At 44.7% G+C, this 26,951-nt stretch overlaps 1 protein-coding gene across 1 annotated transcript; it reads right to left on the bottom strand.

The window, feature by feature from the left end:
* Window positions 1-231: 231 nt before the first annotated feature.
* TTL (tubulin tyrosine ligase) lies at window positions 232-21,174 on the bottom strand. Its single transcript, XM_040427335.1, has 3 exons — window positions 20,835-21,174; window positions 14,409-14,487; window positions 232-469 (listed from the first exon to the last, which is right to left on the bottom strand). The coding sequence occupies exons 1-3, from the start codon at window positions 20,989-20,991 to the stop codon at window positions 232-234; spliced, it is 474 nt and encodes a 157-aa protein (XP_040283269.1). The 5' UTR covers window positions 20,992-21,174.
* Window positions 21,175-26,951: the final 5,777 nt, after the last annotated feature.

The raw sequence follows: 26,951 nt of genomic DNA, 5'->3' as shown, positions 1-26,951 counted from the left end.
CAATTTTAAGCAGAGGTGGCTGAATATGGTACAACCCTAAATGAACCATTACAACATCACATGCGCAGAAGTGATGGATGGAGGCTACTGCATAGGTTATACCAGATTTGAAACCCGGACGGCCTGGTGCCCTTTCCCAAAGTGCCACTGGACACAGGCTTTTTGCGTCTGCTCTAACCAATCATCACTACTAATAAGGAGAAGAGTGCGGTTCCTTTCCGTACGTTTGGACTAACCTTTGGCACCGGATGAGGATTTTGCTATCCACACATTTCCTTTTCCACTCTCCTTTCTTCCGTTAAATGATTCTAGAAACTCTTCACGCTCGTCTGTACGGGTGCTGTTGATTAGATCTTGGAGCCCGTTCCTTCCTTTTGCCACAGGAGACTTCTGATTAGTTGGGTAAATGACATACGATTCTGGGAACCACGTGCAGGACTCCAAAAGCTCAGGACTCGTTTTAATTAATCTGTAAAATAAAATGATTAAAACTGTAATCACATTATACAAAATTCATAAATTCACTAATATGACCTGAATATAATGCATACCAAAGCAGACATATATACAGCAACATAGATAGACCACCTCACCAAGACCAGTAAAATGCCAACCCATTGAAATAAAGCTAAGGCCTCAAGCACACGTTCTATCAGCAGACAGCACACTGACCCATTCATTTCTATGGTGACATGCACACATCAGATTTTTATGTGGATCCGTATAGCCTTTCCGCAGTTTCTAGAACATAATGTACTGTGGACAAGAATAGCCTTTCTATTAATGGGGGGGGGGGGGGGGAGAGATATGGGGTGCACACAGAAGGAGTTTTTATTTAGCGGATCCGTTTTGGGCATGGCCGTGTGCATGAGGCCTTAAGGGGGTTGTGCATGTTTAAGGGGGGGGAGGTCCTGTGCGCTCTGGCCTCCGTTGCTCCACTCTGATCCCTGGATGTAAACTTCCAGTTTGACGCTGCTGCAGCCAGTTGCTGGCCACAGTGGTGACCTGCTCCCCTTGTGTCATGACAAATGGTCAGGTCACACAATACCTGCAACTAATTTGGGGGAAATGCCTATTAAAAGGAAGACATGGCACTTATTAACCACTTCAGCCCCCAGTGCTTAAACACCCTGAAAGACCAGGCCACTTTTTACACTTCTGACCTACACTACTTTCACCGTTTATTGCTCGGTCATGCAACTTACCACCCAAATGAATTTTACCTCCTTTTCTTCTCACTAATAGAGCTTTCATTTGGTGGTATTTCATTGCTGCTGACATTTTTACTTTTTTTGTTATTAATCAAAATTTAACGATTTTTTTGCAAAAAAATGACATTTTTCACTTTCAGTTGTAAAATTTTGCAAAAAAAACGAGATCCATATAGAAATTTTGCTCTAAATTTATAGTTCTACATGTCTTTGATAAAAAAAAAATGTTTGGGTAAAAAAAAAATGGTTTGGGTAAAAGTTATAGCGTTTACAAACTATGGTACAAAAATGTGAATTTCCGCTTTTTGAAGCAGCTCTGACTTTCTGAGCACCTGTCATGTTTCCTGAGGTTCTACAATGGCCAGACAGTACAAACGCCCCACAAATGACCCCATTTCGGAAAGTACACACCCTAAGGTATTCGCTGATGGGCATAGTGAGTTCCTAGAATTTTTTATTTTTTGTCACAAGTTAGTGGAAAATGATGATTTTTTTTTATTTTATTTTTTTCATACAAAGTCTCATATTCCACTAACTTGTGACAAAAAATAAAAACTTCCATGAACTCACTATGCCCATCAGCGAATACCTTGGGGTCTCTTCTTTCCAAAATGGGGTCACTTGTGGGGTAGTTATACTGCCCTGGCATTCTAGGGGCCCAAATGTGTGGTAAGGAGTTTGAAATCAAATTCAGTAAAAAATGACCTATGAAATCCAAAAGGTGCTCTTTGGAATGTGGGCCCCTTTGCCCACCTAGGCTGCAAAAAAGTGTCACACATCTGGTATCCCCGTACTCAGGAGAAGTTGAGGAATGTGTTTTGGGGTGTCTTTTTACATATACCCATGCTGGGTGAGATAAATATCTTGGTCAAATGCCAACTTTGTATAAAAAAATGGGAAAAGTTGTCTTTTGCCAAGATATTTCTCTCACCCAGCATGGGTATATGTAAAATGACACCCCAAAACACATTCCCCACCTTCTCCTGAGTACGGAGATACCAGATGTGTGAGACTTTTTTGCAGCCTAGGTGGGCAAAGGGGCCCATATTCCAAAGAGCACCTTTCGGATTTGACAGGTCATTTTTTTCAGAATTTGATTTCAAACTCCTTACCACACATTTGGGCCCCTAGAATGCCAGGGCAGTATAACTACCCCACAAGTGACCCCATTTTGGAAAGAAGAGACCCCAAGGTATTCGCTGATGGGCATAGTGAGTTCATGGAAATTTTTATTTTTTGTCACAAGTTAGTGGAATATGAGACTTTGTATGAAAAAAATAAATAAAAAAAAAATCATCATTTTCCACTAACTTGTAACAAAAAATAAAAAATTCTAGGAACTTGCCATGCCCCTCACGGAATACCTTGGGGTGTCTTCTTTCCAAAATGGGGTCACTTGTGGGGTAGTTATACTGCCCTGGCATTTTCCAGGGGCCCTAATGTCTGGTAAGTAGGTAAATGACCTGTGAAATCCGAAAGGTGCTCTTTGGAATGTGGGCCCCTTTGCCCACCTAGGCTGCAAAAAAGTGTCACACATCTGGTATCTCCGTACTCAGGAGAAGGTGGGGAATGTGTTTTGGGGTGTCATTTTACATATACCCATGCTGGGTGAGAGAAATATCTTGGCAAAAGACAACTTTTCCCATTTTTTTTATACAAAGTTGGCATTTGACCAAGATATTTATCTCACCCAGCATGGGTATATGTAAAATGACACCCCAAAACATATTCCCCAACTTCTGCTGAATACGGAGATACCACATGTGTGACACTTTTTTGCAGCCTAGGTGGGCAAAGGTGCCCAAATTCCTTTTAGGAGGGCATTTTTAGACATTTGGATACCAGACTTCTTCTCACGCTTTGGGGCCCCTAAAATGCCAGGGCAGTATAAATACCCCACATGTGACCCCATTTTGGAAAGAAGACACCCCAAGGTATTCAATGAGGGGCATGGCGAGTTCATTGAAAAAAAAAATTTTGGCACAAGTTAGCGGAAATAGATTTTTTTGATTTTGTTCTCACAAAGTCTCCCTTTCCGCTAAGGGCTCTTTCACACTTGCGTTATTGTCTTCCGGCATAGAGTTCCGTCGTCGGGACTCTATGCCGGAAGAATACTGATCAGGATTATCCTAATGCATTCTGAATGGAGAGTAATCCGTTCAGGATGCATCAGGATGTCTTCAGTTCCGGTACGGAACGTTTTTTGGCCGGAGAAAATACCGCAGCATGCTGCGCTTTTTGCTCCGGCCAAAAATCCTGAAGACTTGCCGCAAGGCCGGATCCGGGATCAATGCCCATTGAAAGGCATTGATCCGGATCCGGCCTTAAGCTAAACGTCGTTTCGGCGCATTGCCGGACCCGACGTTTAGCTTTTTCTGAATAGTTACCATGGCTGCCGGGACGCTAAAGTCCTGACAGCCATGGTAAGTGTAGCGGGGAGCAGGGGAGCAGTGTACTTACCGTCCGTGCGGCTCCCCGGGCGCTCCAGAGTGACGTCAGGGCGCCCCAAGCGCATGGATCATGTGATCGCATTGGACACGTCATCCATGCGCATGGGGCGCTCTGACGTCATTCTGGAGCGCCCGGGGAGCCGCACGGACTGTAAGTATACTGCTCCCCCGCTCCCCGCTCCTACTATGGCAACCAGGACTTTAATAGCGTCCTGGGTGCCATAGTAACACTGAAAGCATTTGGAAGACGGTTCCGTCTTCAAATGCTTTCAGTACACTTGCGTTGTTACGGATCCGGCAGGCACCTCCGGCAACGGAAGTGCATGCCGGATCCCAACAACGCAAGTGTGAAAGAGGCCTTACTTGGGACAAAAATTTCAATCTTTCATGGACTCAATATGCCCCTCAGCGAATACCTTGGGGTGTCTTCTTTCCAAAATGGTGTTATTTGTGGGGTGTTTGTACTGCCCTGGCATTTGAGGGTCTCCGCAATCATTACATGTATGCCCAGCATTAGGAGTTTCTGCTATTCTCCTTATATTGAGCATACGGGTAATGAGATTTTTTTTTTCCGTTCAGCCTCTGGGCTGAAAGAAAAAAATGAACGGCACAGATTTCTTCATTCGCATCGATCAATGTGGATGAAAAAATCTCTGCCAAAAAAAGAAAAAGGAGGGGAAAGGCGTCTGCCAGGACATAGGAGCTCCGCCCAATCTCCATACCCACTTCAGCTCGTATGCCCTGGCAAACCAGATTTCTCCATTCACATCAATCGATGTGGATGAATAAATCATTGCCGGGATTTTTTTTTTTATATATACAAAGTGTTTGCCAAAGTATATGAACACCGCCACCTCCTCAGCTCATATGCCTCGGCAAACGTATCTTTTACTGCAGAGGAGAAATCTCGTCTTGCAGCGCCGCATACACCGACTTGCGTGTAATCTGACAGCAGCGCAATGCTTCTGTCCGAATGCACATCAGTGCTGCAGCTAGTCGATCGGTTGGTCCACCTGAAAGGTAAAAAAAACAAAACAAAAAAGAAAAAACCAGGCCGCAAAGCAATAACTTTATTAACTGTTGAACAGAACATAGAAACTTTTTTAAACTTTTTTAACTGAACATTTAACTTTTTTACTTACCGGTATTTTTTTTTTTGTTTAGTTTTTTTTACCTTTTATAGAACAAACCTCTCCTTCCCCATGGGACAATGTGCAAAGCGCAAATCGCCCAAAGATGTGGCGAAGTACGTTATGCACTTTATCCTAGGTGAAAGGAGAGGTTTGCAGCAGCTGTGAGTGAATGGGCCCTAATAGCCCTGTGTACCTGTCCTGGTGAGATGTGATCCCTATGCTAGGTGTACCTGTGTGTGGTACTTCCGGAAACACTCTCCATAGCATAGGGCAGGGTGGTCAGCACAGTCAGGACAGAAATAGCGGGTGTCACGCCTTATTCCACTCCTGCTACAGACACGACATCTTTTTCGGGGTGACGGTTGGGTTGAGGTACCAGGAACGACACTGGGGAAATGTCGCTCGTGTAGACGGCTAACTACACTGGTGGATGGGGCCACGGAACCTCCTGGGTAAAGGAGGTTCTCGATGATCTCTTCCTGGAATTTGAGGAAGGATCCTGTTCTCCCAGCCTTACTGTAGAGAACAAAACTATTGTAGAGCGCCAATTGAATTAAATATACAGACACCTTCTTATACCAGCGTCTGGTTCTGCGGGAAACTAAATACGGAGACAACATCTGGTCATTGAAGTCCACCCCTCCCATGAGCGCATTATAGTCGTGGACACAGAGGGGCTTTTCAATGACACGGGTTGCTCGCTCAATTTGGATTGTCGTGTCTGCGTGAATGGAGGAGAGCATGTAAACGTCACGCTTGTCTCTCCATTTCACCGCGAGCAGTTCTTCGTTACACAAGGCAGCCCTCTGCCCCCTTGCAAGACGGGTGGTTACAAGCCGTTGGGGGAAGCCCACGCGACTAGTTCGCGCGGTGCCACAGGCGCAAATCCGTTCTAGAAACAAATGCCTAAAGAGGGCCACACTTGTGTAGAAATTGTCCACATAAAGATGGTACCCCTTGCCGAATAAGGGTGACACCAAGTCCCAGACTGTCTTCCCACTGCTCCCCAGGTAGTCAGGGCAACCGACCGGCTCCAGGGTCTGATCTTTTCCCTCATAGATCCGAAATTTGTGGGTATAGCCTGTGGCCCTTTCACAGAGCTTATACAATTTGACCCCATACCGGGCACGCTTGCTTGGGATGTATTGTTTGAAGCCAAGGCGCCCGGTAAAATGTATTAGGGACTCGTCTACGCAGATGTTTTGCTCAGGGGTATACAAATCTGCAAATTTCAGGTTGAAATGGTCTATGAGGGGCCGAATTTTGTGGAGCCGGTCAAAAGCAGGGTGGCCTCTGGGACGGGAGGTGGTATTGTCGCTAAAATGCAGAAAACGTAGGATGGTCTCAAATCGTGTCCTGGACATAGCAGCAGAGAACATGGGCATGTGATGAATTGGGTGCGTTGACCAATATGACCGCAATTCATGCTTTTTTGTCAGGCCCATGTTGAGGAGAAGGCCCAAAAAAATGTTAAGTTCGGAAACTTGGACTGGTTTCCACCGGAAAGGCTGGGCATAATAGCTTCCCGGGTTAGCGGTTATAAATTGTGTGGCATACTGGTTGGTCTCTGCCACGACTAAGTCCAAGAGCTCCGCAGTCAAGAACAGCTCAAAAAATCCCAGGGCCGAACCGATTTGAGCCGTCTCAACCCGAACTCCAGACTGGGCGGTGAAAGGGGGAACTACTGGTGCGGCTGAAGTTGGTGACTGCCAATCAGGATTTGCCAGCACCTCAGGGACTCTAGGGGCTCTACGGGCCCGTCTTTGCGGTGGCTGCGACGGGGTAACTATTGCACGTGCCACCGTACCAGCTTCAACTGCCCTTCTGGTGCTCGCTACTTCACCATGTTGTACGGCAGTGCTGGTACTAGGTCCAGGAAGGGCTGCGCTGCTGGTGTATGCCTCACCACGTGATCCGGCAGCGACAGCCCCACTCTGCTGCTCTTGAAGCGGATCCTGCGTAACCTGTGGTCTAGCGACATGGGGCCGGGTACGCCTGGTGCTGCCAGGGACCTCCACCTCCTCGTCCGAACTTTGGGTCAGAGAGCCACTGCTTTCCACAGGTTCATATTCTGACCCGCTAGATTCGTCAGATGAGGGTTCCCACTCCTCATCCGACTGGGTCAGAATCCTGTAGGCCTCTTCAGAAGAATACCCCCTGTTTGACATTTTGGACTACTAAATTTAGGGGTATTCCCTGAGACTACCCAAGAAAAAAAGCAAACCTGTCTTACAAAGGGGAGGCTAGCGAAGTACCGGAGGCTGCTGCAGTTGATAAAAAATATCAAAACTGATTTTTTTATCGCCGCAGTGCGTGTAAAATGAATGTGCAGTGATCAAAAAATATATATTTTTTGTCACTGCGGTGGGGCGGGCGTGGGTGAACGCACGTGTGGGCGACCGATCAGGCCTGATCGGGCAAACACTGCGTTTTGGGTGGAGGGCGAGCTAAGGTGACACTAATACTATTATAGATCTGACCGTGATCAGTTTTGATCACTTACAGATACTATAAAAGTACAAATGCTGATTAGCGATACGCTAAACAGCGAATAAAAGTGACTGCGGTGCGGTGGGGTGGGCGCTAACTGACGCTAACTACCTAACCAAGGGGCCTAAACTATCCCTAAAACCTAACAGCCAATACCAGTGAAAAAAAAAAAGTGACAGTTTACACTGATCACTTTTTTTCCTTTCACTAGTGATTGACAGGGGCGATCAAAGGGGTGATCAAAGGGTTAATTGGGGTGCAGGTGGGTGATCTGGGGCTAAGGTGTAGTGTTGGTGCTACTCACAGTTCAGTCTGCTCCTGTGCTGGATCCAACCGACGAAAAGGACCAGCACAGGAGCAGACAAGCCATATAACAGATCATATTTACTAATATGATCTGTTATATGACTTTGGATTGGATTTTTTGAAAATCGCCAGCCTGCCAGCCAATGATCGTTGCTGGCAGGCTGGTGACTAAATACTTCTTTAAATTTTGCCGGCCCGCGATGCGCATGCGCGGGCCGGCTTTGAGCGAAATCTCGCGTCTCGCGAGATGACGCGTATATGCGTGACTCTGCGCAGCGCTGCCACCTCCGGAACGCAATCCTGCGTTAGGCGGTCCGGAGGTGGTTAATATAGCCTTTATAGAGATTTTGTGCTTATTGATAAGCCATGTTCCCTTCTTAAGCAAAGTTTCTGTGCTGTCTGCATAGAGGTCCTGTCCATAAGATGGCCGCTGATGGAGGGTCATGTGACCAGACACATCACTCAGCCTCCTCCATTCTAACACACTGCACCGGCATGAAACGGTATTCGAATGGAGGAGACAGACGAAGGTGATCCGCCTGGTCACATGACCCTCCATCAGCAGCCATTTTATAGCCAGCACAAAAGACTTGGTAAACAAGGGGAGATGAAATATAGAAAACGGTGCATAATATCAACAAAGATTATAATAGATAGGTGTGTTTTGCTTTTAATGAAGCAAATTGCAAATGGTTGTCAAACTGTCGCTACAAACATGAATGTTCATTTTGCAGTGGATCTCATCCTATGCTGAGGTGTTTTAAAAGGAACTCCCAGTCTACCCAGCAGTGAAGCTTTTAGAAATGCTACTATGGTTAAAAATGTATCCAGACCGAATGAAGGCTAAATTCATTTCTGCGGGTTTTTATTTTGGTTTTGAGGTACCTGAATTTTTTGGGGAAAGGTTGCTGCTGGGTAGATAATTTGAAATCTGTCGTTGTATTTAAAGAAGTAGTAAGGAGTAAATTGCAAAAGGAATTGGGCCTTGGTAGGATAGCAGGTCCTTTTGTGAATCCTCCTTTTGAGAACTTTCGTTTGCCGCCATTGGAAGTGGTCCCAGAAAAGGTCCCAGGGGAGTTTAGGCTTATACACCACTTCTCGTTTCCAGAAAAATACTCTCTTAATAATTTGGTGGACAAATCTAAGGCCTCTGTAGAATAGGAGTCTTCTAATGTCGCATTGTCTTTGGTAAGGCGTTTTGGGAATAGGGCTTTACTGGCTAAAGCAGATGTGAAGTCGGCCTTTCGCTTGTTGCCAGTAAGGCCATCTGGGCAGTGGCGTGCCCAGGGTGTTTGGCACCCAGGGCGGGTTCTTTCTCTGGCACCCCCTCCCCCCCCCTACTTGACCACATACCTCCAGGGACATCTCCTGTCATGTAGACCTTCTCTTTCCTCTTCTCCTCCGTTAGACGGACGTGACAAATTCTTTCAGTCGCATCTCGAGTTTGTAACACAGACACGTTAGATTTCTCAATTTTGCCATCAACCTCCCCATCCTGGTGTCCCCAGAGTGTCATCCTGCTGCCAATACTAATCAGAAGTCTCCTGTGGCAAAAGGAAGGAACGGGCTCCAAAATCTAATCAACAGCACCCGTACAGACGAGCGTGAAGAGTTTCTAGGTACTCCAGTAGACATAACTGGTGTAAAGTAGAACTGGATTTCCAAAAGAGCTGTCAAAAATGAAAGGTGGAATCTGATTGGCTGCTATGGGCAACTAAGCCAGTTCTGCTTTACACCATTTTGATAAATTACCCCAAATGTCCCTATAGTGTCTACAGCAGCTATAATGTACCCTAGAGTGCCCCCACGCAGTAATTTGCCCCACGCAGTAGTGTCCCCCACACTGCCCCCCACACAGTAGTGTCCCCCACACTGCCCCCCACACAGTAGTGTCCCCCACACTGCCCCTATAGTAATTTGCCCCCACACAGTATCCCACCATATTTCCCCCCCACGTCCTTCTGTGTGCACCCTCCTCATGTCCCCCAAAGTTGGCACATAAAAAAAAAAAAACTAAAAGCTAAATACTCACCTGCGCTTGCTCACAGAGTCCCGGCACTGTGCTGCCGAGTCCCGACACAGGCGCGTGCGATGACGTCATCATGCGCGCCTGTGACGGGATTTCACTACCGCATAGGCTTCAGGCCTACTAGGCCTGAATCCTATGGCGGTGATCGGCGGCGGGACAGGGAAATATGCGCTGCTGTACCCCGCCGCAGTATGTGGGTGTCAGCGCCTCAGCTATGAGCGCTTCCATCTGTATTGATGGAAGCGCTTATTGCTTCTGGGCATGCTGGCACCCCCGTATTCATTGGGTTTTCAGTTTGATGGGGGTTATTAATTTGATAAATGCCTTTCAATGGGGAAGTTAGAGAAGATTACGTTTTTGTTGGTTTCTTTAAGGCTGGGTTCACACGGGCGTCACGTTTTGGCTCAAGATGTGTCCCGGGTGCATTGCGGCAAACCCGCGCAAGTAGGTACCCAATTGCAGTCGGGTGCAATGCGTTTTGCTCGCGCGTGATAAAAAACTGAATGTGGTACCCAGACCCGAACTTCTTCACTGAAGTTCAGGTTTGGGTTCAGTGTTGTGTAGATGTAATTATTTTCCCTTATAACATGGTTTTAAGGGAAAATAATAGCATTCTTTAATACAGAATGCTTAGTACAAGGTCAATTGAGGGTTAAAAAAAAATATATATAATTAACTCCCCTCCTCCAATTGATCGCGTAGCTGCCGGTCTCCTGTTCTTTCTTCAGGACCTGTGGTGATGTCACTGAGCTCATCACATGGTCCAATCACATCATCCATCACCACGGTGATAGACCATGGGATGTGACGTCACCACAGGTCCTTTAGCCGGCAGCTCATGATTAAAGAAGTAAGAAGAGATCGACAACTACGCGATCAAGAGGAGGCGAGTTAATTTATTTTTTATCCCTTAATTGACCTTCTACTATGCATTCTGTATTAAAGAATGCTATTATTTTCCCTTATAACCATGTTATAAGGGAAAATAATACAGTGAATAGACTGTCATCTTAGCAACCATGCGTGAAAATCGCACCGCATCCGCACTTGCTTGCGGATGCTTGCGATTTTCACGCAGCCCCATTCACTTCTATGGGGCCTGCGTTGCGTGATAAACGCACAATATAGAGCATGCTGCGATTTTCACGCAACGCACAAGTGATGCGTGAAAATCCCATAGAAGTGAATGGGTCCGGATTCAGTGCGGGTGCAATGCGGTCACCTCACGCATTGCACCCGCGCGGAAATCTCGCCTGTGTGAACCCAGCCTAATAAGGAAAGAAAAATGCACGTTGAAGGAGTTGCAATCCTTGCTAGGTACGTTGAACTTTGCTTGCAGGATCATTCCAGTGGGAAGGGTCTTTTCCAAACGGCTGTACTTTTCTACTAGAGGTCTGAAATCTCCAAGTTCGCATATTAGGTTAGTTAAAAGTTTCAAAGATGATATGGCGATTCGTGGAGTTCGTGGAGGCTGATGCCTTGGGTTTATTTACAGACGCGGTAGGGAGTTGTGGTTATGGCGCTTTTTGGGATGGTAAATGGTCAGCAGAGGCTTGGCCAGTTTCATGGATTAATAATGGATTGACTGGTAACATTGTTCTTCTAGAATTTTTTCCTGTGCTGGTGTTTTATGGGGTAGGTTTTTTAAAAACAGAAGGATTTTGATCAACACAGATAACAAAGGTGTTGTATTTGCAATTAATATGCTTTAGTCTAAGGCTACTTTCACACTCACGTTTTGTGCGGATCTGTCGTGGACGGAACTGTTCAGATAATACGACCGTCTGCATCCGTTCAGAACTGATCCGTTTGTATTATCTTTAACATAGCCAAGACACCACTGAAAGTCAATGATGGACGGATCCGTTTCTATTGTGCCAGATTGGGTGAGTGAAAACGGATCCGTCCCTATGGACTTACATTGTGTGCCAGGACGGATCAGTTTGGCTCAGTTTCAAGCAGCGTTTTGGTGTCAGTCTCCAAAGCGGAATGGAGACGGAACGAAGCCAAACTGATGCATTCTGAGCGGATCTTTTTCAATTCAGGATGCAAACTGATCCGTTTTGGACCGCTTCTGAGATCCCTGAACGGATCTCACAAACGGAAAGCCAAAAAGCGAGTGTGAAAGTGTTAAATAGTGGTTAAGTTATTGAGGCATTTTGTTTTATGTTGTATGAAACTTTATATTTGGGTTAAGGCAAGATATGTTCAAGGTACATTTAATTTCTTAGCAGATTCTTTATCTCGTTCTTAGTTTGGCAAGTTTCGGGAGCTAGCACCAGGAGCGGATGTGAAGGGAGTTCCTTGTCCTTGTCATCTTTGGGATCTGGTATGGGATTGATAGCTAAGGCTATTAAACAGTCTGTAGTGCCTAAAACATGGGCTGCATGTGCAGCCGCATGGCGGGATTGGCTATTGTTTTCTAAATTATTAAGCGGAGAGCATGATGATATTGAGCGAGTTTGCTGTTTGTTGCTAATCTATAAAAAAACAAACAGTCTTTTTCTTCAGTTGCTAGAAGTGTTGCTGGAATCTCGTTTTTTCAGAAGTTATTTGGCAAAAAACAGTTGTCAGCTTATTTTCCTATTAAGCAGATGTTAAAGGGATACCGTAAAAGGTTTTCGGAATTAGATAACAGGAGACCGATATCTGTTAAGCTGTTGGGAAGTCTATATGAGATTCTGTCTGTGGTGTGTGTGGATTCATTCGAAGTATTACTTTTTCATACTAGTTTTGTTCTAGCATTTTTTTTTAAGCTTTTGCTTTTTTTTTTGCAGCATTTTTTTTGCAGCAGATTGGGGAGTTAGTTTCGGCAAGTTGTTCAGTTTGTTCTGGTTTAGATTTTTCAGATGTCTCCTTAAACGTTGATTTTGTTGAAATTTTTCTGAAGCGGTCTATAACCGATCAATTTGGAAGGCTAAATGCTTGGGTTGGTTCTTTACTATGTTCAGTTAATATAGTGCGTGATTGGCTTGTGGTGCGGCCGGCTGTGTCGGGCCCATTTTTGATTCATAAAGATGGCTCTCCTCTTACCAAGTTTCAATTTTGCTCGGTACTTAAGAAATGTTTGGCTGCTCTTGGCCTTAGCTCTCTTAAAATTTCCTTGCATTTTTTCAGGATTGGAGCAGCAACAGAGGCGGCGAGGTGTGGGTTGGATGAAGCAATTATTAGAAGAATAGGGCGTTGGGACTCACATAGAGCTAAATTATATGTTAGACCAGATCTGCTATTATCAGACTAAATTATGTTTTATTTTTCAGGAGATCATTTAATTGTTTGGATTATTGGCCATTCTTATGTATTCTGGGCTCAGAAGAGAGCAGAGAAGAGAACATACACTGAGAATTGATTTGGAGGGCTCCATTTTAGGCCTTTTCCGATCTGACAATGTGCATTTGTCAGAAATTGGGGTTGACATTTTTAATGTTGCTTTGAAATGTGCTATTGAGAAAGGGCTGCAATGCTTGTGGGGGGCCTCACCTTGTTAAGGAGGGGCTGGTGGGATTCATCACTCAGCTATAGCTGAGTGGATTGTGGTCTTTAATGGTTAATGATTTGGTTTTTAAGGGTTAATTATTTATTTATTCTGATCTGTTGATTATTTATTTATTGGGTAACTCATAATAAAGTATTGCGGCCATTTCTTCTATCAGATAGACGTCTTTGTCTTTATTTATTATTTAGTTATGCTCAAGGGTACTTTCACACTAGCGTTTTTCAGTTCCGTCACAGGGATACCTAATATGTTACATTTTTTATTGTTTATATATTATTATTTGTAAAATTGGGAAAGGAGGGGGGGGGAATTAAAATGTATTATTAGTTAGAACCTGGGATCTTTTACTCCCTCTATTAGGGTGAAATGGATCTTACACTGTCCCTGCTGCCCTGTGCTGTGTGCACACAGCAGCAGGGAGCTTACCATGGCAGCTGTGGATGGCGCTGCCATGGTAACCGATTGGAGCCCCGCGATATCACTGCTGGGGCTCCAATCGGAAGCTGCCACTGTCACCAATAACTATAACAATGAGGGGGGGGGGTGCCACCAATGAAGATAATTAACATGATTATAATTCCAAGTTGGGGGAGGCCACTGCACCACCAATGCATATGATTAACCATTAAAAAAAAATGTAGGCTGCGTGTGATGGCTGTATGACATACGCAGCACCCGCTTTCAATGACAGGGCGCTGCGAACCGCGTCCATAAACCCCTCAGGGGTTAATTGACGGGGATCGCCACGCCCTGTCATAGAGGACGGGTTCCCGGTATGTGATAGAGCTGGCACCCGCAGCCTACAATTGTATTTAAGGGTTAATCATATGCATTGGTGGCGCAGTGGCCTCCCCCAACGGCCAGTACGTATTGATCTCGGTACAAAAGTATCGTTGGGTATCGAATATTCGATACCCGGTGCAACCCTACACAGCTTACCAAACACTGTACTATACATTGTACAGCGGTTCTGCTCTGTATTGCATCCCAGACCCCTTCACTTAACTGGGACTCTGCTGTGCTTGGTTATGTGACCGATGAACGTGATGCCACTGCCCTAGGAAGAGGACACGGTTCACCAGAACACTGCAGCCTCTTCAAACAGCTGATTGGGGGGACCCCACCGATCAGATACTGATGACCAATCAGGAGGACAGGACAGCGATATTAAACTCTCGGAAAACTCCATTAAGTAGGAACCAGTACATTCAGAAAACAACATGCTTCTCATGGAAATGAGGAAAAGGTGAAATTACTTTAAGCAGTTCACAAAGCAAAACAGAGGCCACTTACTTTACCAAGGAAGCCTTACGACAAAGCTTATCTGCTCCACGATAGTAATTTACCAGCTGCACAATGCCAGGCTCATGACCTGTAGAACATAAAGACACAAGATGAGGCAGGTCAGTAGTCCTAACAGTTGTAGCCATCACCTGATAAGGGCTATTTTTCATGCAGTAAAGTGGTTGTTAGAAAGCACACGCTGAATATTCACATATGGACTGGGGGGATTCGCTCCTGTAATTAGGATAATCGGGCGCAGTACAGAGGCAAAATACAAGTTCGTAATTTAAACTTCAGTGTTTATTCACACATGGTGCCAAAAACAAAACTTCACTTTTGCACTGTTGGTGTTACTTCACACCCAATGGCAAATTAATATAACAAAAAGTTCCCCTGATATACGGGTCTCAGCTCTTCAGCCCAACACAGGCCTCAGGACCCAGCAGACAGACATGGCTTCTGAGCCCAGCTGTCTATTCAAGGACAGCCAGGTGCTGCCAAAACCCAGACCGGCACTTAAAATCCGGTCCAGTATTTGACCTCACCTGGCTGTAAATCAGCCCAGCAGCACATGCTGGGAGGAAAATACCTGTTTTCCCAGACTAAACCTCTGAATGTGTCACAGGACATATAGCTTAATTGTGAAGTGCCCCTCTGCTCTGAGCTGCTTCACAGCCAGATTTCTCTGCTGAGTGACAGCTGAAATGGTCTCCTGCTATAGCGGTCCGAGAAGAAGAGATGGTTTGTCATCAGTCCAATACAGAGAACTTCACAGTGAAGCTCTTCCTCCAATTGCATTCAAAATCTGTAACCGTACCAGTCTTCAGTCGGCGCAGGCGCACTGAGAGGAGGACGCTCGCTCGGCCGCTCCTTCCTCAATGCGCCTGTGCCGGGTGTAGATGTGATGTCATCGGCGCAGGCGCATTGAGGATGGAGCGGCCGAGCGAGAGTCCGCCTCTCAGTGCGCCTGCGCCGACTGAAGACAGGTACGGCGCAGGCGCCAGATTTTGAATGCAAACAGGGCCAGCAGAGAAAGATCCCGTCCTCTGGCCCTGTCAATCAACATGAGGAGGGGGCGTCTTTAGGATAGGAGGATGCGGCTGCTACCAGCAAGTAGCCGCCCTACTTGCTGGTAGCAAGGTAATTTGCATATTTTAAAAGTAAATTTTTAACATAATCTGCTGAACCAAAATTCTTAATTACAGTATGTATGCATAAATCGCAGTATAGGGATTATAATTAACCAAAAAATAAAAATAAAAAATGTTTAGTGGGGTGACAGAAGCCCTTTAAATACAGTTTTCTCCTTTTTTTCAGCGATACATGGGGCTTTATTTTTCTGTCATTCTATTTTAGCACTTACATTAGCATTCGGAGATCTGGCAGAGACAGACCCCACAATTAATGGGCCCATTTTTAAACCCCTGTTAAAAACGTCTAACGTCCTGTGGCAATGTGAATAGTGAAGGGTGCAGTAAAGTCCCGGGGGGGCATGAAAAAAGGAGGTTGTTTGCACCAGGAGCGTGTCACCAAGGGGCCCGGCCTTGGTGGAGTAAGGGCCCTAGATATAGGTGGCCACCAAGTTAGTTGCTAGACACCAAGACAGCTAGTCCGGGGCGGGCTTTTACTGGGAACAGGCAATGTGTTGAGTGGTTGCCTGTTCCCCATGCTCCAGTCCGGGATTTTGGAATATGCCCATGTCCAGGGATGGTATTTAATCCTGTTGCTGGACTTGGGTGTGGCTCCCAGTCTGGAGAAGGAGACAGAGTTTTTGTAAAACCCAGTCCTGCTGGAGGCACTGTGTGGTCTCAGCTGGACAAGGCTGAAAGACCATGAGGCTGGGAGATAGTCTGGACTGACCGTGCTACAGCCAGGCGGACCACTGGCTGAGAAAGCTGCACCAGAGACGGTGTGTGAACTGCGCTCTGTATAGGTGAGTCAGGGATTTAGGTTATATGTTTAGGTGGAGCCCAGACGGGCAGGTTTTCAGTTTGTACTGTGTTTGTTGGTGCTGGTGTCAAAAATAAATGCACTGTTTGGACAATCAACACGGTTGTCAGCGAGAATTCTGTGACTGAGACCCTGAAGATAGAGCTAAGCCCCCACAGTCTGTTAAATTAAATAAAAAAGCCTCTCAGGCCTAAATAAATAAATAATATACATCCACACTTCAACACTTGCTCCTCACTGAAGGCTGCAGGACCTTACACTCCCATCATCGTGACGCTACATTATCACACTGGGAGCATCAGGTCCTGCTGCCTCCAGTGCAGAGCGAGTGTTCCCTAGTCTGCGTATCCATATTTAATGGTCAGGTTTTTTTTCACTGTAGTGCAAATGGCATCTGTATTCTGTCAGTGGTTTTCACTGACTACAGGTAGGAGAGGCTCTGGAACGCCTTTTTAGTGTAGCAGTGCATGTGTAATATAGAGGACACACAAAACGTATATATGGACCAACAACGGACCCTTTGCAGATATCTTTAAGGCCTCATGCACATGACCGTTGTTGTGTCCGTTGTTCCGTTTTTTTGTGATTTTCTGCGGACCCATCGACTTTCAATGGGTCCGTTGAAAACTTGGCTAATGCACCGTTTGTCATCCACGTCTGTGATCCGTGGTTCCAGTCCGTCAAAAAAATATAACCTGTCCTATTTTTTTCAAGGAAAACTGTTCGCGGACCCATTCAAGTGAATGGGACCTTGAAAAAACGCGGAGGCACACAAGATTGTCATCCGCGTCTGTTTTTTTCCTATCATTTGCATGGCAAACTTGACTTAGACTTTTTTTTTACTTTCCTTCTTGTCTGGTGATCCTCCAAAAATAAAGGAAGACACACGGAAACAAAAACGGAAACTGATCACGGAACAACGGAACCCCATTTTGCGGAACGGAACACAACAACGGTCGTGTGCATCAGGCCTAAGGGTGACACACACTGTTTTGACATGTATGTCATCAACGGGTTGTCCAGGAACATAATTTCTAACCGGGGTCAGCAGCCTCCCTTCCTCTACTGAGTCTCCACCTTCCGGTCCAGGCTTTGTTTTCTTCCTCCCCGGCATGGTCATGGTCATGATTCGCTTCAGCGGCGACATGTCTCTTGTGGACAGATCGCTGCTGAAGAGGACCATGCCCATGTCAGGAAAGAAGAAAACAAAGCCTGGACCATAAGATGGAGACATGGGAGACAGCGCCGAGGACAGTGCACAGTGGCGGGGAGCAGGTAAGTTCACATAACTGTTTAGGCTGAGTTTACACTTCAGTTATTCCCATCAGTTAGGCCCCTTTCACACGGGCGAGAATTCCTTTCGGGTGCAATGCGTGAGGAGAACGCATTGCATCCGTACTGAATCCGGCCCATTCACTTCTATGGGGCTGTGCACATTAACGGTGATTTTCACGCATCATTTGTGCGTTGCGTGAAAATCACAGCAGGTTCTATATTCTGCGTTTTTCACGCAACGCAGGCCCCATAGAAATGAATGGGTATGCGTGAAAATCGCAAGTGCGGATGCGGTGCGATTTTCCCGCATGGTTGCTAGGAGATGATAGCAGCTCTTTTCGTGCAGCCCCAAGACTGAGTTCCAGCAAAAGAAGATCTCTTCTGAGCATAATAATATAATATAATAAAAGGATTTTAGAAACCCGAAAGTTGGTGGAACTTTACTATGTGCCCTGAAACCTTTTATCCGCAGAAGGAATATCCGTGGTGGAGATCTTTTTTTGCTGGAACTCCGTGTTGGGGCTGCACAAAAAGAGCTGCCATAATCTCTTTCTACACTTGGAGGCTGGAGTCCGTGGCAGCGCGACCTCCTTCTTCAATGGAATGTGACTTTCTGTGAAAATTACCCACTTCACACAGTTGTTCAGCAACGCCCAAAAAAACGAAAACATACACAGTGGTGACTTTTTTCAATTTTTCTTTTTGTATTTTTTATTTTTTTATTTTATTTGTAGGAGAGGATAGGGAAGAAAGCAACCCTGGACCCCATTAAAGTCTATTCCCTGTAATATTGTGATGTAATCGCGCTCAGGTGACGTCAGCACAGGTCCTGCTGAATGAAAATAGAAGATCCTTCTATTTTCATTCAGCAGGACCTGTGCTGACGTCACCTGAGCGCAATTACGTCACCAAAGGTCCTTTTGCAGGTCCTGAAAGAAGAAGCAAGAAGACGATGCCGGCTGCCCTATCAATTGGAACAGGTAAGTTAGTTTATTTTTATTTTTTAACACCTCATTCTACATTTTACTTTGCATTCTGTATTCAGAATGCTATTATTTCCCCTTACAACCATGTTATAAGGGAAAATATTAAAATCTACAGAACCCCTAACCCAAACCTGAACTTCAGTGAAGAAGTCCAGGTTCGGGTCTGGGTACCACAGTCAGTATTTTATCACGCGAGCTAACAATGCACCCGTGCGATAAAAACTGAACATCGGAACGCAATCGCAGTCAAAACTGACTGCAATTGCGTACCTACTCGCATGATTTTCCCTGATCGCAGACGCAACGCATCCGGACCTAATCTGGACACGCTCGTCTGCAAGGGGCCTTACTGTGAGCCAAAACCAGGAGTGACTCCCAATAACTGATGGAAATAACAGTCTAAATAATCGAAGAGTGAGCTCACCCTTAGGCTACTTTCACACTAGTGTTCTTGCTGGATCCGGCAGGGTTCAGCAAAAACGCTTCCGTTACTGATAATACAACCATCTGCATCCGTTATGAACGGACCCGGTTGTATTATCTTTAACATTGCCAGATATGACAGATTCCCTTTAAATACCGGGCGCTAATGTGCGCTGCCAAGATACTGTCCGGCCCCACTCACTAGAACGGGGACAGTCGGAGGTTCGGCCGCTACCCGGCAAATATGCTGAGAAGCAGTCGTACGAAAACTGCAGCATGCAGTGGTATTATGTCCGCCTGCTCCACAGCATATTTGTTGGGTAGGGGCCAGATAGCCGCCGGTCCCAATTATAGTGAATGGTGCCGGATGGCATCTCGGCAGTGCAAGTATTCACGGATCCGGCAGGCTGTTCCCAGCCAGAACAGCCTGCTGGATCTTTTTACCGCAAATGTGAAACAGACCTAAAAGATGCATTTTGTTTTTTTTTCATTTATTTTTCTGTTGGATCAGAAGAACAGAAAGCTAAAGCGTGATGTGAACTCAGCCGAATGGCTCATTCGGACAACTGTATCCGTTTTGCGGTCCAAAAATTGCGGCTCCGCGGAACAGAAGTAAGGATGCAGACAGCATGAGCGAGTCTGCATCTGTTCCGGAAAATTGCAGAACTAATGTGGACACAAATATACGGTCATCTGACTGAGCCCTATGTATGATCCTTTCTGTAGGGCAGGAGAGATGCTGGCACTTGTCAGAATTTATGTTTTCCTGAACAACCCCTTTAAGGGGGTCATTTGCATGAAATAAAAGCAAACCAAAATTAAAAGGGGGGGTTAACTAAACTCCATTCACCTATAGATATTTATTTATTTAGTTTGACTCCGTTAGAGGAGCAGAACAATGAAAATGATGAAAGTGCCCAATGGGCACAGAAACAGTGCCCGACGGACTCCACTGACTACAAAGGGGTCCATCACTGCATCCGGCACTATTTTCTCCAGCTTTTATAGTACAATCCCCCAGGTGTGAACGCTCTATAATGCAGCAGGAGTGCACGGAACATTTCCCAAGGGCGTCAATGTAAAAATGCAACCATCTATGTGAAAACCAGGTCTTCTTATCGGACTGGTGACAAATCCCTGTCTCCTCCAGCTTCAGCAGCTCTATCTAAAGTGATGAGCGGTGGTCAGCGCTGTCGCCTGTGAAGTCCCAGGGCTCCGGGGGGCGCTGCAGCAGCACTGGCTCAGATCGCCTTGGTGCAGTAGGAAACACCCAAATGCAGTTCCCTGCACGTGTGTGTGTGTCTATATATATATATATATATATATATACGCACTGGAATTCCCCCGCAAGTCCTCATGCACACCACCGTATGTATTTGGTGGTCCGCAAACTGCCGGCTGTGTGCATACCCCATTTTTCTTTGGCCCAAGAATAGAAATGCCTATTGTTCTCTGCAAAACCGACAAGAATAGGACACGTCCCATCATTTTCGGGACGGACACTGATGTGGACAGCACACCGATGACATTCGTGTGCAGTCTGCGTTTTTTTGTGGTCCCATAGAAATGAATGGAGGAAACGTGAGGCCTAATTATTGATCTGTCCGGTATTGGATCCGCTTCCAAGAAGTTCTGGTCCCGGTAATGTGTCACTGGGGTCACTCTCATTCTAAGATGGGCACAGTTTTACAAGTACAGTTCCTATTACTCCTCTGTGAATGGAAGGATTTGGGGATCTGCTAAATATGACGTCAGAGGGAGGCTAAATGAGGATGACGTCATGGAGAGCCCCGGGACTTACCCAACCTCCCGAACGGCAGTCTGTTCCTCTCCCCCAGCATGAGGTTGAACCTGGGGTTGTCCTTCTTCAGCCGCTTCCATTGTCCCGAGGCCAGCAGGATCTTGGCCACTTCGGCATACACGGTGCTGTTCTCGTCCCTCACCACGAAGGTATACATGGTCCTCAGGGCGGCTCCCTATGGACGAGGAGGCGCTATTGTTCGGCTCCCCTGCACCATGCTACAGTATAGGGAGGCGCTCCACGCAGGGGTCTCGTGATCTCGTAGAAGGGAGACGGTTTTCTGACAGAGCACCGGGCAGCTTCTCTCTCCAGCTCCGTGCAGACCCCTCCCAGACTCTGGAGGCTGAGCTCTGGGGGTCAGGGGCCAGTGGGAGGGGACACAGTCAGCAGAAGCAGATGGTGGCCACACTGAAGGACAGGCCCCCCCAAGTGTCCCTCTTTTTGACCCAAGTCCCTCTTTGATCCTAATGTCCCTCTTTTTGGACCTGGCGGATTAATGCTTAAATGTGCATTAATACATGTACTAATTGCTCCTTACTGAAGTGTTTCTCTGGGTTCTACCTGTATATCAGACGGTAACTTCATTATTTGGTGCAATTTGGACCTTTAAATATTTATAATCCGATGATTTATGTGCTAATATTTAAATGGATATTGAAACGCAAGAAAAAATATTGTCCCAGGGGCTCCACATGCTGTAAAAAAATAAAGGAACTTACGCTCACCGATCCCAGCTGCTGCAGTTTTGACGGTGTCGGTAATGATGCTTTGGGTGGAGTTTGAGGCGTGGCCTAGTAATAAAAAAAATTGCTGCGATGCGTGCCGGTATATATTGTCCCTCTTTGTGACTTTTAAAGACTCACAAAGTCTTAATATATAAAGCTGAGCGTATGTGTGTATGTCTGCTAAAGGAATCCGCACCGTCGCATTTACAATCACGAAATTTGGCACACAGGTACATCAGGTGTCTGGGAAGGTTTTAGACCAGGTCTCAGCTCTCTAGGGCATACCGTTCCTGAGATATTCCCAAAAAATGCATTCACCAATAGAAGCTTGGTCACATGACCCTTATCAGCCAATAGAAGCTCGCAGGTCCTCCAGTCTCCACATACAGTTTTACTCCAGGTTTCCATAACAACCAAGCCATTTATCTTCACTGCTGTAGGAGAGCTTTAACCCCTTCCCGACCCATGATGAAACCACTGCGTTCCCGCAATTTGCCATAATAGTACGTCATGGTGATCGCGCGGGCACCAGAGCGATGCTCGTGCGATCACTGCAGGGGCCCGGCAGTCCCTGGTAGCCGGGCCCCTGCTGTATCCGCCGGCATCGTTGTAAAAGCCGATGCTGGCAATTAACCCCTTCTATGCTGCGGTCCGCGCTGACATAGAAGGGGTTTGTGTCAGGTGAGTGAGCGCATCGAGTCCTCACGCTGCTGTGGCGGGGACTCGATGTGTCAGAAGGCAGCCCGATGCCGTGCAGAGGCTGCCCAATGCCTTGCACAGCATCGGGACCTGCCTTCTACGGGTGACGAAGAGATCAAGCCATTGCAAAAATTGCAACAGCAAGTGATCAAAAAGGTGTATGCCCCCCACAATAGTACCAATCAGACCGTCACCTCATCCCGCAAAAAATTAGACCCTACCTAAGAGAATCTGTCAAAAAAGCTATCACTCTCAGACAATGGAGACACTAAAATATGATTTTTTTTCACTTTAGCACAATAGCAGTTTTGAAGCAAAAAATAAAGTATACATTTTAGGTATCGCCACTTCCGTAACAACAAGCTCTATAAAAATATTGCATACAGAGAGGCTGAGCACTCTCCCAATGGACCACACAAAGACTATTCAAAAATTATTAGATTTATTACACCAATATATAGATCTAAAAACAAAATAACAATAGAGCAAAATACACAATAAAAATACACATTAAAAATATAATATTAAAATTGTTCAGATAATAAGCATAAATACTTAAATTGCGGTGGTATACAAAAGAATAATATATGCAACTTGGATAAAAGGGATATGTCCTGATTGGAAGAAACAAGAGAATCGATATTGGATTATTCGACACTATGAAGATAAATTTTCGACTGTGTGAAAATAAATATTCGAATAAATATGAAAATACATTTTCGAATGAATGTCCAGATTACAAGATAAATTTTCGACTGTGTGAAAATAAATATTCGAATAAATATGAAAATAAATTTTCGAATGAATGTCCAGACTGAAATCCGATATAAGCTTGTAGTTATTCTATCGATTATATAATATTCAGTCGATATTCTCTGTATGGCAAAACGAAATACACACTAACTCTTGCAAAATACCGTCTGACTATAGCGCACGGTGGCGTCCCACGTGGCTGATGGAGTCAGATTCGGCGGTACCTGTTTGTAGCAGTTCAGCAGGAGCAGTGTGAGCGATGTAGCCCTCCGTGTAGAGATTCTTTGGTAAAGAAATTTTGATTACAGCTCTGTCACTTCAAGGGTTTAGATGGTTTAAATGTTCGCTATGTGCCATAAGAGTCCATCAGGGTGAAAAGGGGTCGATTCAAATCGTTAGAATCAGGACGTCCATCAGCTGATGTGCGGGTCTTTTGAAACCAGACGCGTTTCGGGGTCTTTTCCTAGCCCCTTCCACTGAGGAAGGGGCTAGGAAAAGACCCCGAAACGCGTCTGGTTTCAAAAGACCCGCACATCAGCTGATGGACGTCCTGATTCTAACGATTTGAATCGACCCCTTTTCACCCTGATGGACTCTTATGGCACATAGCGAACATTTAAACTATCTAAACCCTTGAAGTGACAGAGCTGTAATCAAAATTTCTTTACCAAAGAATCTCTACACGGAGGGCTACATCGCTCACACTGCTCCTGCTGAACTGCTACAAACAGGTACCGCCGAATCTGACTCCATCAGCCACGTGGGACGCCACCGTGCGCTATAGTCAGACGGTATTTTGCAAGAGTTAGTGTGTATTTCGTTTTGCCATACAGAGAATATCGACTGAATATTATATAATCGATAGAATAACTACAAGCTTATATCGGATTTCAGTCTGGACATTCATTCGAAAATTTATTTTCATATTTATTCGAATATTTATTTTCACACAGTCGAAAATTTATCTTGTAATCTGGACATTCATTCGAAAATGTATTTTCATATTTATTCGAATATTTATTTTCACACAGTCGAAAATTTATCTTCATAGTGTCGAATAATCCAATATCGATTCTCTTGTTTCTTCCAATCAGGACATATCCCTTTTATCCAAGTTGCATATATTATTCTTTTGTATACCACCGCAATTTAAGTATTTATGCTTATTATCTGAACAATTTTAATATTATATTTTTAATGTGTATTTTTATTGTGTATTTTGCTCTATTGTTGTTTTGTTTTTAGATCTATATATTGGTGTAATAAATCTAATAATTTTTGAATAGTCTTTGTGTGGTCCATTGGGAGAGTGCTCAGCCTCTCTGTATGCATTATTAATCTTTTTGACTGGGTGAGTCATTAGGCTTAGCAGCACCCACTCATAGTTAAAGGCGATAGAGAGCCACCATACTCTTTATATTATCTATAAAAATATCACATGACCTAACCCCTCAGATGAACACCATAAAAAAAAAAAGACAATTGGTCAAAAAATAAAAGAGCTATGGCTCTCAGACTATGGATACACTAAAATATCATTATTTCGGTTTCAAAAATTCTATTATTGTATAAAACTTAAATAAATAAGAAAAAGTAGACATTAGGTATTGCCACGTCCGTAACGATCTGCTCTATAAAAAGTCACATGACCTAATACCTCAGGTAAATGCTGTAAAAATTAATAAATAGAAACTGTGCCAAAACAACCAATTTTTGGGTTCCCTTGCCCCATAAAGTGTAATAATGAATGATCAAAAAAATCATATATACCCAAAAACGGTACTAATAAAAACGTCAACTCTTCCTGCAAAATGTCATCCCCTGCACAAGATGATCGGCAGAAAAAAATAATAGGGCGTTCAGAAAATGGAGATACAAAAACCAAATTTTTGTTTTCAAAAATGCTTTAGTATGTAAAACTGAAACAAACATCATAGAAAGTAGACATATTTGATATCATTGCGTCCGTAACAACCTGCTCTATAAAAATAGCGCATGATCTAACCTGTCAGATGAATGTTGTTAAAAATAAAAACAGTTTCAAAACATCCATTTTTTGCTCACCTTGCCTCACAAAAAACATAATATAGAGCAATTAAAAATCATATGTACCCCAAAATAGTACCAATAAAACTGGCACCTTATCCCGTAGTTTCCAAAATGTGGTCACTTTTTTGAGTTTCTACTGTGGGGGTGCATCACGGGGGCTTCAAATGGGACATGGCATCTAAAAACCAGTTCAGCTAAATCTGCCTTCCAAAAACCATATGGCGTTCCTTTCCTACTGTGCCCTGCCGTGTGCCCGTACAGCAGTTTACGATCACATGCGGGGTGTTTTTGTAAACTGCAGAATCAGGGTAATAAATATTGAGTTGTATTTGGCTGTAAACCCTTGCTTTGCTACTGGAAAAAATGGATTAAAATTTAAAATCTGCCAAAAAGTGAAATTCTGAAATTTCATCTCCATTTTCCATTAATTCTTATGGAACACCTAAAGGGTTAACAAAGTTTGTAAAATCAATTTAGTATACCTTGAGGGGTTTTTAGTTTCTTAAATTGGGTAATTTTTGGGTGGTTTCTATTATGTAAGCCTCACGAAATGACTTCAGACCTGAACTTGTCCTTTAAAAAGTGGGTTTTGGAAATTTTCCGAAAAATTTCAAGATTTGCTTTCAAACTTCTAAGCCTTCTAACATCCCCAAAAAATAAAATTTCATTTTCAAAATGATCCAAACATGAAGTAGACATATGGGAAATGTAAAGTAATAACTATTATACGAGGTATCACTATCTATTATAAAAGTAGAGAAATAGAAATGTAAAAACTTGGGAATTTTAAAAAAAAATTGGTAAATTTGGGATTTTTTTCACAAATAAAGGTGAAATATATTGACTCAAGTTTATGACTATCATGAAGTACAATGTGTCACGAGATAACAGTCTCAGAATGGCTTGGATAAGTAAGTGTTCCAAAGTTATTACCACATAAAGTGACACATGTCAGATTTGCAAAAAATGGCCTGGGCAGGAAGGTGAAAACATGCCCGGGGTTGAAGGGGTTAAAGGAAATCTGTCACCAGTATAATTGCTATTGAAGTAAAGCCATGGCCTAATAGCACTTAGTACCTTATTTCTAGATGTGCCTTTGTTCCAGCAATAGATGTTTTTATCCTCTGAAAATCCAGTTTATTTGGTATGCAAATGAGCCAGTAAGGTGCCCAGAGGGGTGTCCTTCTTGCAGGAAGGAGACCAGACATGCCCCCTGCCACAATGTGTCCACCCTCAAAAGACTTAAAACCCCACCCCCATGTCCCACTAAGCCACGCCCCTGATCTGGTTAGACCACGTCCCCTCCCACTCCTGAGCCGACGGGGATTGAAAAATGAAGGTAAATATCAACTTCTGTCAGCTGCAGAGGTGGGAGGGAGGGTGACTTTCTTCCTGCAGCTCACACTCAGACAGCACAGTGCTGCTGTCTGAGAGTGAGCTGTTCAAAAGGACACTCCCCCGATCCAGTAAAGACCACTGTTAAAGGGGCGGGCCCCTGTGAAGGTCACTGTCAAGGGGGTGGTATGCTGTGAAAGTCACTGTTAAAGGGGAAGGCTGCTGTAAAGGTCAAAGTTAAGAGGGTGGGCTGCTGTGGAGGTCCAATTTTAAGGGACGGGGCATTGTGGGGGGGGGTCAGTGTTGAGGGGTGGGGGGGGTGTGAAGGTCACTGTTTTGGGGGCGAGGTGCTGTAGATGTCACTGTTATAGTGGATAGTGTTGATATCTTTTAACGACACACACAAACATTAAATTAAAAAGATTTAATATACCCGAGCGAAGCAGAGTCCTTCAGCTAGTTAGAAATATAATGCACTGGAGTACAACCAAATCCCCTACACACTCATGGTTACTGATAAAGCGCAATAGAAAACGCTCACTTTTTTTTTTCACCA

Source organism: Bufo bufo, chromosome 4 (genome assembly GCF_905171765.1).
Source record: "Bufo bufo chromosome 4, aBufBuf1.1, whole genome shotgun sequence".
NCBI classification, from domain to species: domain Eukaryota; kingdom Metazoa; phylum Chordata; class Amphibia; order Anura; family Bufonidae; genus Bufo; species Bufo bufo.
Note: the sequence above shows the minus strand (reverse complement) of the source record. Positions and strands in the feature narration are given on the sequence as shown.

What these genes read in the sequence shown, in the direction of transcription:
- TTL (XM_040427335.1), bottom strand. Translation starts at nt 20,991, where the DNA reads ATGTATACCTTCGTGGTGAGGGACGAGAACAGCACCGTGTATGCCGAA. An exon ending in ACTGCCGTTCGGGAGGTTGG is followed by an intron (nt 14,488 to 20,834) that starts GTAAGTCCCGGG and finishes TATGTTCTACAG; the next exon opens with GTCATGAGCCTGGCATTGTG. An exon ending in CGTAAGGCTTCCTTGGTAAA is followed by an intron (nt 470 to 14,408) that starts GTAAGTGGCCTC and finishes TTTATTTTACAG; the next exon opens with ATTAATTAAAACGAGTCCTG.